The sequence below is a fragment of the Myxocyprinus asiaticus genome, chromosome 2 (assembly GCF_019703515.2).
Source record: "Myxocyprinus asiaticus isolate MX2 ecotype Aquarium Trade chromosome 2, UBuf_Myxa_2, whole genome shotgun sequence".
In the NCBI taxonomy this organism is placed as follows: Eukaryota; Metazoa; Chordata; class Actinopteri; order Cypriniformes; family Catostomidae; genus Myxocyprinus; species Myxocyprinus asiaticus.
In genome coordinates, this window is record NC_059345.1 from 5,276,531 (window position 1) to 5,295,547 (window position 19,017).

The 19,017-nt window shown below is 38.2% G+C and overlaps 1 protein-coding gene across 3 annotated transcripts in view; it reads right to left on the reverse strand.

Moving 5' to 3' along the window:
• LOC127454026 (cGMP-specific 3',5'-cyclic phosphodiesterase-like) overlaps positions 1–19,017 on the reverse strand; it is an 80,209-nt gene that overhangs the window by 30,897 nt on the left and 30,295 nt on the right. For all 3 annotated transcript variants that reach the window (XM_051720968.1, XM_051720962.1, XM_051720954.1), the window contains exons 2-6: positions 18,021–18,669; positions 13,163–13,252; positions 13,006–13,077; positions 12,835–12,924; positions 12,526–12,663 (exon numbers count right to left, since the gene is read on the reverse strand). In XM_051720968.1, the coding sequence (XP_051576928.1) occupies positions 12,526–12,663; positions 12,835–12,924; positions 13,006–13,077; positions 13,163–13,252; positions 18,021–18,669 (1,039 nt within the window). The remainder of the gene's footprint in view (positions 1–12,525; positions 12,664–12,834; positions 12,925–13,005; positions 13,078–13,162; positions 13,253–18,020; positions 18,670–19,017) is intronic.

The window sequence follows — 19,017 nt, forward strand, 5'->3', positions numbered from 1 at the left end:
AATGACGATACTTCTCATACACTATTGTGGGAAACTTTTAAAGCTTACATGACCGGTTGCATAATTTCCTTCCAGTCGTCCCAGAAAGACGGGATAAAGCTGAACAACTGGAATTAGAAAAGTGAATAAGCAAACTGGAAACTGAGAATAGTCAATAACCCTCTATAGAAAAATACAATAAAATGACTTCACTTAAGTATAAGCTTAATCAAATACTATCTATGAAAATCAGCAGAGCATTTACGTTTGTGAAGCAGAAATATTTTGAATTCAGAGATAAGCCACACAAATTGTTGGCTAGACAGCTACGCAAAATAGAAAGTGACCGAACCATCCACAAAATAATATCGGAAACAGGTGTTCCCCATACATTGCATAAAGACATAAATGATAGATTCAGACAATTTTATGAGGGGTTATACACATTTCGGTCAAATGGGCATCCGAGACACTTTCTAGACTTATGTAATCTACCGACACTGAGTCAGCAGGACCGTAGTGCTCTAAATACTGAAATTTCATGTGAAGAAATCATAACTTCAATCGGAAATTGAATAACTTCATTGGGAAAACTCCGGGTCCAGATGGATTAGGAAATGAGTTATACAAAAAATGTAGTGGTTTATTAGCCCCCTATCTACTTAGAATGTATAAACAAGCAAAACAAGATGGTACTTTGCCACAAACATTGAATGAAGCTATTATTATCTTAATTCCAAAGAAAGGGAAAGATCTAGAGGAAGTAGGTTCTTATGGACCAATCTCTCTACTAAATACAGACCAAAAAATCTTGGCCAAAACACTAGCTAGAAGACTCTTAATGGTCTTCTTAATGGATAAACTTAATCTGTGCATACAGATCAAACAGGATTTGTCCCTGGAAGGAACTCCATTCTCAACCACAGATGCCTATTTAATATCATGTATTCCTCTAGAATTCAGTCCAGACTCTGAAAAGGCGTTTGACAAAGTTGAATGGCCATACATCTACGCAGTCCTGGAAAAGTTTCAGATGGGCGATGAATTTATTTCGTGGATCAGGTTATTGTATAGCAATTCAACAGCAAAGATACTCACAAATAAAACGATGTATCCCCAATTTTGGCTTTACAGGGATACTAGGCAGGGGTGCATACTTAGCCCCTTATTGTTTGCTTTAGCATTGGAACCACTTGCAGAGGTGATTCGTTGTCATCCTGATATACATGGATACAACACGGATATACGGTTAATAAGATTTCCCTGTATGCGGATGACATCTTGTTATATGTGTCCCAACCTCAGACTACCATCCCAGCAATTCTAACTGTAACTGATTCATGTGACACCTTTTCTGGATATAGGGTTAATTGGGGTAAGAGCGAAGTGATGCCTATAAGATTGGAAGATTATTATTGGCTGAAATCACTTCCCTTTAAAGTGGCATTAGAAAAATTCACTTATCTGGGAATCATGATTGTGAAAAAATATAGCTCTTTATTCAAAGCTAATTTTCTCCCCCTACTTGACAAGCTTAAAGATAACATTCAGTTCTGGAGGATGCTCCCAGTTTCATTATTGGGCAGGGTGAATACAATTAAGATGGTTTTCCTTCCACAATTGCTTTATCTTCTCCAAAATATACAAATATTCCTCTCTAAAGCCTTTTAAAAAAAGCTAGACTCAATAATCCTCCCCTATGTATGGAATTATAAATCTCATAGAATAAAGAAGGAACACCTCTGCAAGTGCAGTTCACACTGGGGCCAAATTTGATAAATTATTATTGGGCTACAGGCATGCATTCCATTATATTTTGGTTAGATGATGCCGCTTTACTTCCTAGCGGACTACAGATGGAACGTGAAGATTGCCTGCCATACTCTATTGGTGCAGTCGTTTTATCACCAGCCCCTATTAGCAAAGCATGCTATTCAACCCCATAATACATAGCACAATAGGGATTTGGAAACAGATATCAAACATTTCAAACTCAGAAAGATCTCCTTCTTGCTGCCTATATTTGCAAATCCTTAATTTCCTCCATCCAGTTTAGATGGGGCATTTAACATGTGGAAAGAACTGGGGATATGTAATATAGGGAATTTGTATATAGATGGTACTTTTTCATCTTTTCATCAGCTTCAACAAAGATACGGGTTGCTGAAGAATACATTTTTCAGATTCCTTCAAGTCAGAGATTATGTAAAAGTACATCTTCCCCAGTTTGAGAAAGCTGGGCCTGATAGGCTGGATGAATGCTTAAAAGGATTTGCAGGGTCAGACTATATAGTATCCCGCTTTTACGATTCACTACAGGGCATAAGTCATCCAACTACAAATATCATAAAAGCGGAGTGGGAAAAAGAATTGGGTACTCAGATATATTCATGCCCAGGAATAAAATCTGATAGCTGGGCGTTAACAAACACTTTGAACAGTTGACTTTCAGTCCCAAATGCTCCAAATGTGCAAGTAACTGGTCTCTGTGTTTGCAAGCTTGTTCCTTTGGCTGTGCTAAGAGCAACCATTTGTTGAGGTAATTCATAACGCAAATGCCGCTCAGCCTCAGCAGAGTGAGAGCCGCATCGACACATTTCGCGAATGTCCGAGAAGCCAGGGATAAGCCGAACTGCAGGACTTTGAACTGGTAAGCAGTCCCCTCAAAGGCAAATCTCAAGAAAGGCTTGTGATGAGGGGCTATGTGGACGTGAAAATAAGTGTCTTTCAGATGAATCGATACAAACCATTCCATAGGACGAACGTGAGACAGAATTTGTTTCTGAGTAATCATTTTGAACAGAAGCCTCACGAGTGCATGGTTCAGGCATCTCAGATCCAAAATGGGTGACTAGAAAATAGCGGCTGTAGAATCCACTGTGGGCATCGTCCATTGATACTATATCGCATCTTTTGCGTGGAGATTTAATATCTTTGAGCAGAGAACTGGCGCATCCCGCACCATTATGGGCGCCTCGTGAACTGTAACACATACCCTTGTTCTATCGTCCTCAGCATCCAACTGGAAAGGCCTGGAAGATGGGGCCACATGTCCACGTAATGAGCCAGATGACACCGGAGCCTCTCTGTGTCTGGCTGCGTGCCGCTCACCCTCAGGGAGCAGTCGCGACGTGTGTATTGTGCTGATGCATAAATTGGAAAGAAGCTCTTTATTGTGAATATATTTGTGCCCTGAGCAATCACATCGGGGCTTGTATTCTTTATTGGTTCGTGGCACACTCTTGGCATGATGCCAACAACATTGGAAACATGAACACAATTTTCTAGTCCATCCCGGGAATCATCTGGAAGAATGAATGAAGCTCTGTGGGGGCTCGGCTGGACAATCCAGGTCCTCTTGGTGGCCGGAATGAACACGTTCATGGGTTCTGGTCCCCGTTTCATGCCAGTAACATCAAGAACGCTGCTCCAGTTTGGCATTCTGCCTCCCGCCAGTACAAGGCTTACAACACCATCATGGTGTGCAAAGCCGAGTCAGCTTGACCCGCCGACCTGTAGGCCTTGTCCAGTAGAGTAGAGTCCTACAGGGCCTGGATGGATGAGCAGGCCTGGATTTCCATGCTGGGGTTCTGAAGAGATAGCACTGTGCACCACTGTTATATACGGCCACTACGCGCGAGGGAGGCGGAGCACAAAGCACTATCTGCCAATTAAAATTGCCGAGATTTTAAAGAGTTTCAGAGATTGGCTATGCTTGCAGGGATAACCCCATAACGTCAGCTATGACACAGCATTCTGACTGAATTGATAGGGAACGGTCTTAACAATAGGCCTTTATCACATTCTGCATGTTGTCACATCTGGCACTGAATAGTAGCATAACCAAACATCCGCACATCGATCTGTCTATGGATGATCACAGTATTTCTCAATAAGTTTAGCCAACTTGGATGCACTTGGCAGTAAACATCAGCCATTTAATCATTTCTTTGGATTAACACAGCACTTCACTATATGTGCTATCTACCACTTTAATGTGTAATAGTATCCAAGCGAGGTGATAATCAGCACAAAGTTTTCCCAGTTCATGAGGAGCTGCGCGCGCGAGTGGACGCTTCAATCATCGTACTCAAGGACATAACTCCACGTATACAACGATTAAACCATTTATTTTCTGTAATCAGAAACTGGGATGGAAATGTTTCTTTATTTGAACATTTTTAAATGGATCTTATATAATACATAAAAAGTAAGTACATGAAAGCAATGTGATCAGTATCATCGCAAATACTCTGTACAGTCTTTACTCGGAATATACGTTTTTTTTGTGACATACTGTATACCCCTGTCTTGTTCTAATGTTCTTTAATGTGTAAAGGTTCTCTTGTTTGTACTATATTCTTGTATTCCTCCAATAAAAATATGTACTAATACTCTGTGAAGTGTTCCCTGCTCACATACATCCTGTATATAAAGTATTTGAGATGAATTGTACACAAAATAGTCCATAATAAATCCGCACTGGAAGTTGTTTTTCAACTAAGCGAAGCTTCCGCTCTGCAAACGCGGAAGTGTGATAAAGGCCTATTTTCCACAGCAACATTGCTTTGTTTAGTCAATCTGAATTAGTTTTTTCAGTAAATGTAACAAACAAATTCTTGTTGAGAGAAATGTAAGCGCAGCGTAGTTCTTGCGAGAAGACTATCAGCTGTACATCATCGCACCATCAACTAGGTAACTCCTAGCCAATCACAAGTAAGCCAATGCTTTATATGTCTGCTCACAATCTATCACATTGCGTTTCAGTGTGCTAACACGGCAACCTCCACCACCCCACCACCACCAGTTGAGTCCCATCCTGCACGGGGGTAGGCACCTCGCCCCTGCCTCCTATCTATGGCAGGATATGACGGTTCCGATTACAACTTCTTCGGACTGCCAGACGGGGCTTACGCCAAAGAGAGACATTACATTTCTGTTTTATATTCATCAAATAAATGTAATCTTACATTTCACTCAAGTCTGCGAGTCTTCCTGATAGAACTACTGATTTCTTGTTCGGCCTACTATCAATTCGCAATACGAGAACTTTCATTTTGTCACCATTTAAATCTTATATATGGTTTTAAATTACTTTTACATGAAGTTAAGTGCAATCTTTGACTCTGAAGACAGTATGTGCAAAGTTTTGACATAGAAACAATAGACCTCAACTTTAACCTCTTGAGACTGAGCATGACTGCTGTGTGCATTTTCAATTTCCTTTTTTTAATTGTAGCTAGTAGCGCCTAATAAACATGCAACAAACAAACAAACAAAAAACTTTGAGCAAACAGTTTTTCTAAAAATGTATGTCCACATATGTGGACAGCGGGACTAAGTTGTAAAATTTTTAACAATACCAAGCTATAAAAAGTGAGATTTTTTTTTTTATCAAATTGTTTATTATGTTTCCAAGAGTGTTGGTTATTCATGTTTTTGAGACGTTACAGATATTACCTCAGAAATGAGCGAGTAAATACGCTGACTACCACCCCTGGAGTCGCGAGTTCGAATCCCAGAGCGTGCTGAGTGACTCCAGCCAGGTCTCCTAAGCAACCAAATTGGTTCAAACCCGGTTGCTAGGGATGGTACAGTTACATGAGGTAACCTCATTGTAGTTGCTATAATGTGGTTCACTCTCGGTGGGGCATGTGGTGAGCTGTGCATGGATGTCGCGGTGGATGGCGTGAAGCCTCCACACGCGCTATGTCTCCGCGGTAATGCGCATAACAAGCCACGTGATAAGATGCGCTGGTTGACGGTCTCAGACGCGAAGGCAACCTAGATTCGTCCTCCGCCACCCAGATTGAGGTGAGACACTACGCCACCACAAGGACTTAAGAGTGCATTGGGTGTTGGGCATTACAAATTGGGGAGAAAAAGAGGAGACATTTAAAAAAAAAAAAAAGGCATATTGGATGAAACTAGAGACTCTAATCTTTTCACTCAGACAGGTTTCAATGTAAAAACGTAATTAGGTTTCTTACCAGATGTAGTTTTGTTGCCATTTCTCCCAAATACAAACTCTACTGTGGTTGGCGCCATGACTCCGTGCATCGAAAGTTTAACCCTTTACTGACAGCAAAGAGTCTCCGGAACTGAGATCAGTTGGTTTAAATTAATTTAAATTATGCGTTGCTTATAGCAAAGCCAAAATACAACATCCACACAGGTGTGCATGGGGTTTCACAAGGTTAACACACAAACCTCAATTACGGTGACAATCAACAAACTCCATTAAGTTAAAAGATGAGCTATAAACATTACCCCACAAAAACTGACTAACAGTGGTAACAAAAAACACCAATAACAGCTTAAATAAAGTCAGCAAAGAGCAAAAATTAGGCTTATAACACTAACTGCACAATTTACTCATGTTGCAATGCATACTAGGAAACTCGCAAAGCAGCAACTTTGTTTAATATGAAATAGTTTGTTCAGACAATTCTGTTAGGCTAGCTGGGACAACATTTGGGGGAATATTGTGTTTTTATGTATAAGCAAAGTAATTCACATTTCGTAGTATCAGTGACTCAGAAAACCCCATAAGCTGGATAAAATGTTATTTCATTTTTTACAGTGCAGTCTCATGAACAGCTAGATCTTCTTGGCCGCTACTGCACTCACAGGTCACCGTCTGCTTCAACTTTACACAAACTTTTGCAAAAATTACATTAACAATCCCATCAAAACATAATCTAATGAAACAACGAATCAGTCCAAATAGGCATTTGTGTCATTTACATCCGCACAGAAAGCTAAATATTTATAAACCAACCAGACAAATGGCTCCGTGTTCTAATGGACCTTCATAGAGCAGCTATTTTGGGTTGTTTGCAAAGCTGAATCTATGGAGCATTGCGGGCAGAGAATGCAGCGAGCGCACTTTCCAAAAAACACATGCACACATGGTCTAACTGAAGGGGGAACCATTCTGGACAGGAGCTTTGCCTGATTATTGAAGGAGAAGGATTCATCAGAATGCAAAATGAAGTGCTTATATCCTGGTTTTGTACAGTGATGCACCTACTCAAAATATCCCTTCTGTGAGCAGGCACTTAAAGGTTTTAAAGGCTTTTCATGTAATGCATTCCCTTTGATATCAACACGAGACATGGAAAATGTAATGCTGGGCTTGTGGTCTTTATTATGTGTTTGCAAGGCAGCACCATATTGCAATTGCTCTTATTTTTCAACGGCACATTTTTCTGCTATTAATGCAGCTTAAAATGCTTCTTTTTTTAAATTAAGGATTTCTCGCTTAACTTTTTATTAGAAATGAACAAAATACTAATATTGAGCCAGTACATAAAAATATCACTTCCGTTATTCATCTTTGCGTGATGGCCATAAACAAATAAAAGAAGGTACGGCTAATTTGGAGTGTGTTCTGTTACTTACTTGCTCAGATGACATATTTTTCAGATAGGCTATACGTCTCGTAGGACTCTTTCTTACTATCAGTGAGTGCATTTACATGCACGTTCTTACACCGGTTATGCTTCATTAGCTAGCAACATGTAAAGTCATTTTAACGCCATTTTGGGCTACCGCCCACAATTTTTCAACTTGTCTAGATGACTTTAGAAAGCTGAAATCCTCCCCTTTGCGATGATATAAAACATTTTATCATCAATAGTCGAAAACATATTTTCTGATGATTTGTTTAGCATGATTTTTCTTCTGGATGGCATATTTTGTTCTGGACATCTAAGATATAACATTGGATTATTCAGCCAAGCAAGCTCACAGACAAGTAAACAATGGCTCATTGTTTAGAGAACTTCCTAAGGTAACAGTAACAGTTAAGATATAAAGTTTTTAGCTATTTGGGGCTTACAGCAGCAGTTATTGGAGCATAAAAGAGATGTTTGTATTTGATGACTTTTGAAAATCTTTCAAACTTTAGTATTAGGGCAACAACATTAACATTAACAGTCACATTCCTGAGAGTGAGAGCATTTGATATATTGTCAATTTATGTACTATGTGAAGGACTTTTATTTTTATATAAATATTTCTACCCCTATTATCTCTGGGGGGGCGCTAATTTTCAGCACAAAAGTTTTGAGGCCTTATTTTGTTATTTTAAGTAACAAATGCAGAAGTGATGGTTATCTCTGAAATGATACCTCATATGCCTGACTTATGTATACAGAGACTTTAATGTTTTAAGCGTAAACTTTTTTCACGATATATAGTGCCCCCCTTTGGAGGGGTTTAGAATTAAGGGGTTTTTAAACAGCTTTCCTTTAATGGGGTAAGGTCAAAAATGGTTTAAACAAAAAACGCTCGCCACATGTAGATTTTTGCCCATTACCCCGATTTTGCGTTGCATTTACTGTAAACACCTGTACCGCTGTTCTTACCTGCTTATTCAATATGTAAAGTGTTGTGCACACTAGGGTTGCTCCGATTCCAGGATTTTGCTTCAATACAATAACAGCCCTTGTACCTCATTATCGATACTAAACTGATACTTCAGCAACAAATAAATAGCCTCTGATTACTGATGAAATCACACAGAAAAGGACTGGATTAAAAGAACTGCATTAAGTCTTCACAATTGCAAATTCTGCATTTTCCATTTTAATTTTTCTGGATTCCATGTTTCATGTTTTTATGAAATGTTATCATCAAAACATAGTTTAAAGCTTTAATCAAATAAAAATATAATTATTAACTTTCAACAAACAAATATATATATATATATATTTTTGGGGGTCAAATAAAATGTTGCTCGACAGAGCTTCACAAAATTTTAACATTAATAAAAACAAACTGATTACCTCTGGCACAAGGCTGCTGAATCACAGTGTGCTGATATTCAGTACACTTGTTTTTGCTGTATTACATGTAATAATAATTAAAAATTATTATAAAATTATAAAATTATAAAAATTATAATAGTTATAAATAATAATGATAATAATAAAAATAACGAATGTAATTAGTTTATAAAATGTAATGTCTTCAATTTCACACATTCAGTTAAACAGAGCTTTTATTTTGGCGGACATTTATTCTGACGGACCTTTGAGTTCCTCCAGTGGGTTGTTTTTAATAAGGTCCGTGTGAAATGCTGAAATACTCACGTGCTGAGATCTCAGAGCAGCACCGTAGGAGTTTGTGTGAGTGTTCACAGCTGCTCATAGACTAAACACATCGTATTATGTGCATCGTAGTGTTGTCAAAATTACTGGTACTTCAGAACCAAGTCGGTACTGAAATTAAAACAATCTGCAGACTGACACACTGACTGCTTTCAAATGCTCACATGCTTATTTGAACGTGTGCTTTGTTACTCCATTTAAACTGAAATGCACAATTAATCAAATTAAAATCGTGATATGTCCTAGTGTGATTTTTAAACCGAGAAAGGTTGCTCTGCAGGCATGAGCTGCGGGCTGAATGAATGAGTGAAGCAGACTGCTCATACACTGGAAACTCCACAGACATTGAGAATCATTTGTGTTGTATGAGATGACAAAGCAGAGCACTAATCCACTGTGAAGCACATATGAACTATATACTGTATTTATATAATTAAATCACAGCATTTGCGCTTTAACGATCACACTGTGCCATGTAGCGAACTGTTTATCCATCAGAAGAAGAAAGTGAAGCTTCTGTCAAACCAAATGTAAAATAAAAGCACGATACAAAATAAAAGCTAGACGCCTGAAATTGGAGAAATTGCAACAGAAATATATTATAACTGTATAGTAAAATGTAATATTCATTGTAGTCATATCAAAAATAAGTAATAATAAAAATAAAAAAATCATGCAATATATCACAAGCAAGAGTTCTGTTGTACTAAATAAAAGTTTGTTCAAATGCAATGGTGTGTTGAAAAATAATTGTTCTATTTTTTACTTGTTAAAAGTTTTTAAAAGTTTTAAGAATTAATTTGATTAGACACAATTTGGATGATGAAATCAACATTTAAAACATTCAATTATAGAAAATTAATAAAAATAAAAAAAAGGAAAAAATAAAACAGATTTCAGACGGGCCCTACTTAAGAACACTTAAAAGATGCATACTTAATTATGAAACACTTGAAGGAAACGTGCATTTCTTTTGATATATTATTTACATTGAAATGTAACTTTAAATAGGCTAAAGGAGTGTGTTCAATAGCACATTACCATATTAGAACATTTTTGCCGTGGTATCAAAAATAGTATCGAGAACCGTGAAATTTCACTGGTATCGGTACCGACTACTGAAATTTTGGTATCGTGACAACACTAGTGCATCACGTGCGATCTGTTTGTGTTTGTATGTGTGAAGTATGAGTATATTATTTAATTAAATTACATCCTTCTGCAGTTTAATTATAACATTTGGCCATATCAAGATTTTAAACTGATTAAACAGCCCATATTATGCTCATTTACAGGTTCATCGTTTTATTTTGGGGGTCTACTAGAATAAGTTTACATGTTCAAAAAATACGGTACATTGCTGCAGCACCTTTTTTCACCCTCTGTCTGAAACGCTCTGTTTTAGCTCCTGTCTCTTTAAAGCCCCCCTTTCCGAAAAGCCCAGTCTGCTCTGATTGGTCAGCTGGCCCAGTCTGTTGTGACTGGTCAACCACTTAGAGCGTGTGTCGTAAATGTAACGCCCCTTACCATAAGCGAGTTTCAGCTCCCGGTCATTAGGCGGGCATTGTGCAGATGTGTTACATAGTGACGTAGCTATGTCATGGAAGGAATGGCTGGACTGCAAACCAGGCGATTCAGGCAGTTCAGGAGCAGTGTTTTCTGTGGGAGAGAGTAACTCCCTTTGGTGTGGACTTTGTGCTTTGTAACTTTGCAGAACTTTTACATGCACAAACAGCTACATTACACACTAAAGGAAAGGTAAACTCCCCAAAAGCATAATAGGGCCTCTTTAATTGTCAGATTGTTATTGATTTAATCTAAACAAAATATCACATCCTGTAAAATTTTGCTATTAGCACCACATTGTAGTATGGTATCGAAATTAGCAACAAGATGATATCGTGCTGTTTTGCATTTTTTATATCACGATATTTCGTTAGTATCGGTATACTGCGCAACCCTAGTGCACATGTCTGTTTACATTTTGACGTCAAAAGCAGAGAATGACCCAATGATTACAAGTTGTAAACGCACTTTTCTTGCGTTGTCTGACTTTTTGAATAAGCTGATTTTTGGTAGTTATCAGCGTATTGGTGTGCATTTAAACCCACTCAGTGACTCTTGTTGTAGCTAGTCAGATCTGCTCTGATATGGTGATCTCAGGAAACCTTGAATACTGTATTTTCCGGAAATAAAGTCGCACCTAAATATAAGTCACACCTAGTGAAAATTGCGATGTTGAGAGAAAAAAAAAACACACTTCCTCTCAGCCTCTCAGCAAGTTGCTCCATGAAGCTTACCTCAAGATTTACGCATCGTATCACGTTGTATTTGGGCTTATTTTAATCGGAAGCATCTGCTTTAAGTAATCGAGTATAACCATTTTTCATTTTCTGCTATTGTTTCATGAAAAAAACGTGACGAAGAAGCCACATCTGTTTGTAACATATCTGTGCTTTGTATACATTTAAATAAACAGCCATCTATGCGTTTAAATTAAATGCTTGTTTATTCATTGATGATAACACGTGTCGATCAAGGATATTTCTAAACATATGCGTCCCTATTTGCTATGAACTAATTGTCCGGTTCACTTACTGAATGTTTTACAAGGGGTGTGATGAAACGTCATTTTGAGGGGATGTGAGGAGTTGCGTGTGTGTTGCGGTTTTAGAGTAATTCTGTTTGTTAGCGCATTAATGTTATGGTGGACAGAATATTTAAACTGGTTGCATAAAATACTTGGTATAGGCAAAATACTCTAAATAGGCTACTTAAAATGCTAATACCGTGCCTATGACTCAGTCTATGAGGTACGACGGATTACATCATTTATTAATATATTATAAAGATAAGTCACTTCGGAATATATGTCACAGGACCTTTCGGATGATGAAAAAAAAAAACGTATATTCCGGAAAATATGGTATACCTCAAACCATCAGATTCATCTGCGCAGAAGAGCGGTGTTCATGAGTAATTTACAATTTTATGTTTCAACCACAGATGTCCATAGAGAGCACAGAATTCTGTAGTGTACCTTTAATTTTTTTTTTAAAGAATTTTCAGACAAAAAAATACAAAAAAAAAACTTATGCAGAGAATGCTTATCAGTATTCACTAACCGACAGAGATGATATCTTTGTAATAGTCCATTCTCTTGTACAACGTGTAGGCGCGATGTTTTTTGCTTAAGGCAAAAACAAGTATCTTAACCTTGATTTCAGAAGATTTCTGAAAGAGTGTGCTGTTGCCTGTTTGTAGCATCCTAAAAGCATTCTGGAATACCAATATTTCACCAACACCAAAAAAAAAACTTATTTCAAATGAAATACAAAACAGTCAACTATGACTGTTTTATGTTTTCAGCTATTCTTTTAGAGTTTTGGCTTTTTTGAGGAATAAATGTTATATAATATTTTGGTCTTACCGCTGTTTCTCTGTCAGAAATGAAGACAGTGCATCCCTGGGCTTGCATGAAAGATAAGATAGTGGCTACAGTTTTCCTCAGAAGAACCTCCAATGACTGTTGCTCCTCAAAAATCAGACTAGCCAGATCCAACAACACCTGAAACACAAGCCAGAACATCATCAGGACTTACAGCCAAGATAATGTCTATGTTTGGAATGGAATTCCAGAATATTTAAAACAATTAGTAAGTACGTGAAAAAGTGGGCTTTTTTCACACTTCAAACAGAATGTTTCAAACAGTAGTATAACACATTGTATTCAGCATACCTGGTTTCGCCTGTTTTCTAGTTGTGACGTCTCATAAAGCTGTGCATTGTGTAGCACTATGCCAGAGAAAGCCAGATATGAAGAAAAGTCCTGTTGAGATGAAAAATAAAGCCATTATTATAGTACATGACAAAAATGATACAGTAAAATGAATGAAAGTATATTTTCTACCTTCTCGTCCTGTTCTGTGAAGGTTGCATTTTCTCCACACCTCTTATTGATTGCTTGTGCTACCCCGACAACCTTGGGACATTGCGTAAGATTAAAAAGAATACATGAGCTTCATGGTTTTAATATCAATAACACTGCACAATAGTTTTTCGCTCACCTCATCTCTGTGGTTTTTGATGGGCAAACACAAGATGCTCTGTGTCTTATATCCTGTAATCTGGTCCACCTCTGCATTAAAGCGTGGATCCTGATGAAAAAATATGTGAAGAAAAAGTATGTGAACTCTTTGTAATTACCTGCATGAATGTAAAAATTTGTCTTAAAAATCTGGTTTGTCATCTAAGTTATAATAATGAACAAACACAAGTTTTAACTACTAACACACAAATTATTGTACTGTTCTTGTACATACTGAATACAACATTCAAACATTCACAGTGTAGGTTGGAAAAGGTATGTGAACCCCTAGGCTAATGTCGTCAACAAAAGCTAATTAGAGTCAGGAGTTGGCAAATCTGGCATTCAGTTAATGAAATTAGATTGGAGGTGTGGGTTAGAGCTACTCTGAATTATAAAAAGCACTCAAACATTTTGAGTTTGCTATTCACATGAATTATCTGCTGACGTGGACCATGCCTCGCAAAAAAAGAGATCTATGGTTGCTTTGCATAAAGCTGGAAAGGGTTACAAAGTTATCTCAAAGAGCTTTGATATTCATCTGTATGCAGCTAGACAAGCTGTCTATAAATGGAGATGATTGAGTACTATGGCTACTCTCCCTAGAAGTGGCCATCCAGCCAAGATGACTCAAAGGGCACACTGCAGAATGCTCAATGAGGTGAAAAAGAACCTTAGAGTGACAGCTAAAGACTTGAAGGAATCATCGGAACTGGTTAACATCTCTGTTCATGAGTCTACTATATAGAAAACATTAAACAGGCATGGTGTCCATAGCAGGACACCACGAAGGAAGCCTTTACATTTAAAACATTGCTGTGCGCCTGAAGTTTGCCAAAGACCACCTTGACACTCCACAACACTACTGGGGAAAATGTTTTGTCGACTGATGAAAATAAGGTTGAACTGTTTGGAAAGAACATGCAGCACTATGTATGGCATAAAAAGAGCACCGCATACCAACATGGAAACATCATCCCAGCGGTGAAGTATAGTAGAGGGAGCATCATGATTTGGGTCCACTTTGCTGCTTTGCCCGCACCGTTTGCCATCATCGAATGAAAAATTCATTTCCCAAATTTATCAAGATATCTTACATTATAATGTCAGGTGGCTGTGCGCCAGCTAAAGCTCAGTAGAAGCTGGGTGATGCAGCAGGACAATGACCCTAAACAACACTGAAGTAAATCCACTAAAGAATGGCTTAAAAAAAAAAAAATCCACCTTTTAAAGTGACCCAGTCATAGCTCAGACCTTAACCCAATAGTCAGAGATGCTGTGGAATGACCTCAAGAGAGCCGTTCACACCAGACATCCTAATAATATGGCTGAACTGAAGCAGTTCTGTAAGGAAGAATGGTCCAAAACTCCTTCTGAATGTTGTGCAGGTCTAATCCGCAGCTACCGGAAACGCTTGGTTGAGGTTATTGTTGCCAAAGGAGGATCGACCAGTTATTAAATACAAGGGTTCACTTACATTTTCCACAGCACTGTGAATGTTTAATGGGATATGTTCACTAAAGACATGAAAGATTATAATTGCTTGTGTGTTGTTAGCTTAAGCACATTGTGTTTGTCTATACTTGTGACTTTGATGAAGATGAGATCACGTTTTATGACCAACTAATGCAGAAACCAGCTAATTCCAAAGGGTTCACATACTTTTTCTTGCCACTGTTTATATATTTATTCACCATAGACATTTTCACGACTTTTCCAGGCCTGGAAATCACAATTTTAAAATTCTCTGGTATTTCCATGATCGTTGAATCCTATCATATTAAGACCCCTTTTCAGAATCCAATCAATTCCTGATGGATAAAATCAAGTCACAGGCCAAAATACAGGTATTTGTCCGAATATCCTGTTTCACCCAGAAACATGTCACATTTTGGAAGCAAATTTGATTCCTAATGATTCCTAATCTGCCTGATGCTTTATATGTTGATGTTTATAAAAGCTGGAATATTCCTCGATTCTTTACTTGAAATACTTTCTTGCAGAACCATTCACTTATTTTTCGATTTCATGGACACAGATGGTTAAATATGTGCTTTTTGAAGTTGTAAAGCTAACTTAATCTTTCGTTCTTTATCAATCTCTTTCTTTTTTCCTCTCCCTGTAGGCTTACCGAGGAAAACGCAATTAATCTAAATTACGAAGAGCTAAAAATAGCTCCCATCGTTATACAAACTGTTGGTTAGCAACTGAATTGCATAAATGCATAATATTTAATTGAATCAAAGACACACACCTTACAAACCACCTAAATTGCATTTCTAAGAATTCATTACAGCTTTGGAGAATATTGTGAAGCAGTGGGTTTTATTTCAGACCCTCAAACTAAAGTGTTTCCCGTACATCAGACACAAAACTTGGTACATTTACAAACCAATAGGTATCAGATAAAAGAACCTGCATTCATGTGTAAAATGTGACTCATTAGTAGTCTGAAGTCTAATTACAAGGGGAAAGCGAATGACTCTGAACTCATCTGACGACTGTCCAGTCACATGTTGTCATCATTTACTCACCAGTTTCTTTCTTTAGTGGAACACAAAAGGAAATGTTAGGCAGATTGTTAGCCTCAGTCACCATTCACTTTCATTGCATTTTATTTAAATACAAAGGAAGTGAATGGTGACAGAGGCTGTCTTCTGCTTAACATCTTCTGAGATTAATGTGAACTATCGTTCTAATATTGGACCAGTGTGATAAAATCACTTCTCTGCGTAAAGTTATTTGCAATCTTCAATGTCATGACCTCGTAATATTGATAAACCCTGTAACTTTCGCATTAAATGCGCAAGGAAACCAGAAAGGGACTGTTTACTTGTTGCAAACTCCAAACGCTTATTTATAATTAATTACATTTTTTGTATTATATTGTAATATATTGTATTTAAAACTTAAAGGTGCTATATGTAAGATTGACAACAAGCGTTTGAAATGGGTACTGCAGTACAAAATCAAAATATTGGAGAGTTGTCTGCCCCGCCCCAGACTCGAAGCTCATGTGGGTTGCCAGAAAGTTGACTCGCAAATTTGCCATCTCAGCATCCGTTTTAAAGGATTTCTGGGCTTTAAGCTGTCTCCATCTTCCAAAGGCATCTCCAATATTTATCCTTGTTTTACTACGCCTCTGGTCATGGTGGTTTTTAGACGGTTGGCGAGGATTTTTAGGTCGGGTGGAATCTGTTATCTCTGATCCAGTTCGTATGCTTGTTTCCATGGCTGCAGCACACAGTGTTGTTTGCCTGCAAACTTGTTCAAATCTGGCAACCCGGCGGTGTTGAAATACTATTGGTGAGTGGGCAGTTGGCGGGATCACACAGGCCAAAACATAAACAGAAATTCCAGCCCGAATGGAAACTTCAAAGTAGAATATACTGGCTTTAGTATTGTTATCAGAGAAGCCAGTATTTCAATTTAGCATGTTTCCTAATTCTCTAATGACATATTATGGTCATTTTATGATTCAGTACAGTAAAAATATTACATATAGCACCTTTAAGCTCAATCGACAGCATGTGTGGCAAATTATTATCATCCTTTTCTTTCAAAAAAGCACAAATCTGTGTTACAGTGAGGCACTTACAATGGAAGTGAATGGGACCAATCCGTAAACGTTAGAATACTCACTGTTTCAAAGGTATAGCCACAAAACATAAACAATATGATTGACAACATGATTTTGGTGTAATAAAATAACTTACTAACCTTTCTGTGTAAAGTTATAGTCAATTTTACAACTTCATTGCCATGACGATCTAATGCCAACAAACCATAAAACCCTAAAACGACTGCAAAAATGATGATTTAAACAACTTTACAGCTCAAATTATACACAAGTTTTTACAGAAGAATTAATGTAAGTGCTTTTATAAAATTATAAGCTTCACATTTCTGCCTTTAAACCCCCCAAAAATTGGCCCCCATTCACTTCCATTGTAAGTGCCTCTCTGTAACCTCGATTTGTGCTTTTTTTTTTTTTTTTAAAGAAAAGGACGATCAAGTCGAAATAATTTTTTTGTGGTAACCAACATTATGCCACAAATCCTGTGGATTGAGCTTAATTTGTATTGAACCTGGAATATTTCTTTAATTTATATGACAATGTATCATGAGTTTTTTCAAGGGCCAGAATAGGGATTATCAATAAAATGTGCTTTTCTCATTGGGCCCTATATTAAGGGCGCAAGCGCTAAGCACAGCAATATGCGATATTTACTATGCACAAAGTCAGTGGGCATGGCCATGAAGTTTTGGTATTTTCATGCAAGAATGCGCTAAGTCTAGGCGCAAGTGGGTTTGGCGAAATTGCGCACGCAAAGCGCTAATGGGCTGGGTCAAGTCAATTCCCTCAAGCACCAGCGATATAAACAAATACAGCACATGCATAAGAAGCTGGTATAGAGATTATCAGGGACATAATTTGATTTTCCCCTATATTTACAGAGTGTGGACATTAACTTTATTACTACCTGCTGGTGTAATCTCTAACCTGCAAATTCAGGAACTGAATTTAGACTTTGCGCTGAAAACAGATGTGCTTTTGAAGAGTCTAGCGCAATGACCTATTTCTCAGGAAAATAGCGAATTGCGCTTTGCGCCACTTCATTAACATACAATACACTTTGCGTGCATACCCACAGATAGCGCAATCACTACCACCCATGCCTACTTGCGCGTTACGCTGGCACGAAAAATTGAAGAGTTCTCACAAAAATTAGATAAGGCTTTCCGCTGCGCCTAACATGGTCAAGATAAAACAGACCATTTTCTTCAGAGTGTACAACATAGGCTTACAACAACAGGTGATTTAACACAAAGCTAACCTCATATGCATTCTTGATGTTCAGAGGCTGTCCGGTGGCGGCCACATATCCCACAATGCCTTTGTTCCATTCAAGGCGAATGCCGCTGTTGGAGGCCTCTTCAAGAGTGGACCCTTCTGCGACATCAAAGAGCCGACTAACCAGGAACTTCGTGTTCGAGCTGTCCTCACAAACCAGGAACAACGAGTAGCGATCTGCCTCTATCAACTCGTGAGTATGCAAGAAGATCTTGTGGCAGAGGGCAGTAAGGTCCAAATGACTCGAAACATCACGTACGAGCTCCAAAAGACGAGCACAACGGTCCCCGTTTTCTCGATCTCCACCTGTATCCATACTACCTCCACCCTCATCTGTCCCATTGCCTGAACCTGGCCGCTGGGAGGTAGGAAGTGGCATCTGTACCCTTTCTGTATCGCTTAAGAAGGTAAGCGCACCCTCTGCATCCTTCACGACAATCGGGCGAAGAGGCCTATCAAACTCAGATGCAGAGATCTTTCGTGTAGGGGTGGATGGTGCTGGACTGGAAGATGGTGCATCAGTTGCACTCAGAGTATGGAGGGCTGTTAAAGGTTCTGGCAGGCCTTTTGATCCTTCTCTAGATGGCTGGATGCAGTGGACACGCTCAGCAAACCAGGCGTTGACCATTTCCCTAAGGAATGTAACCACAATACCAAAAATTAATCCAGGAGGCTCTTGACCTATACGCTACATTTAATCAATAAAAACTACTTAATTAATACACTCACTGAGCACTTTATTAGGAACAACTCGGATAACCACTCTTTACAATTGTAGTGATCAGAATAGCATCTCAGAATGCACAACACGTCGAACCTTCAGGCGGATGGGCTACTTATATTTACTTATTAAAGGGCCAAGCGTGGGAACTTGTTGTTTTGGTGGAAGTCTATTTCAAATGGTCCACAGAATCATGAAAATTAACCCTTTGGTATTGAAAAATACTTCTTTCTTCTTCTGCTTTGCCATCTTACCTCGA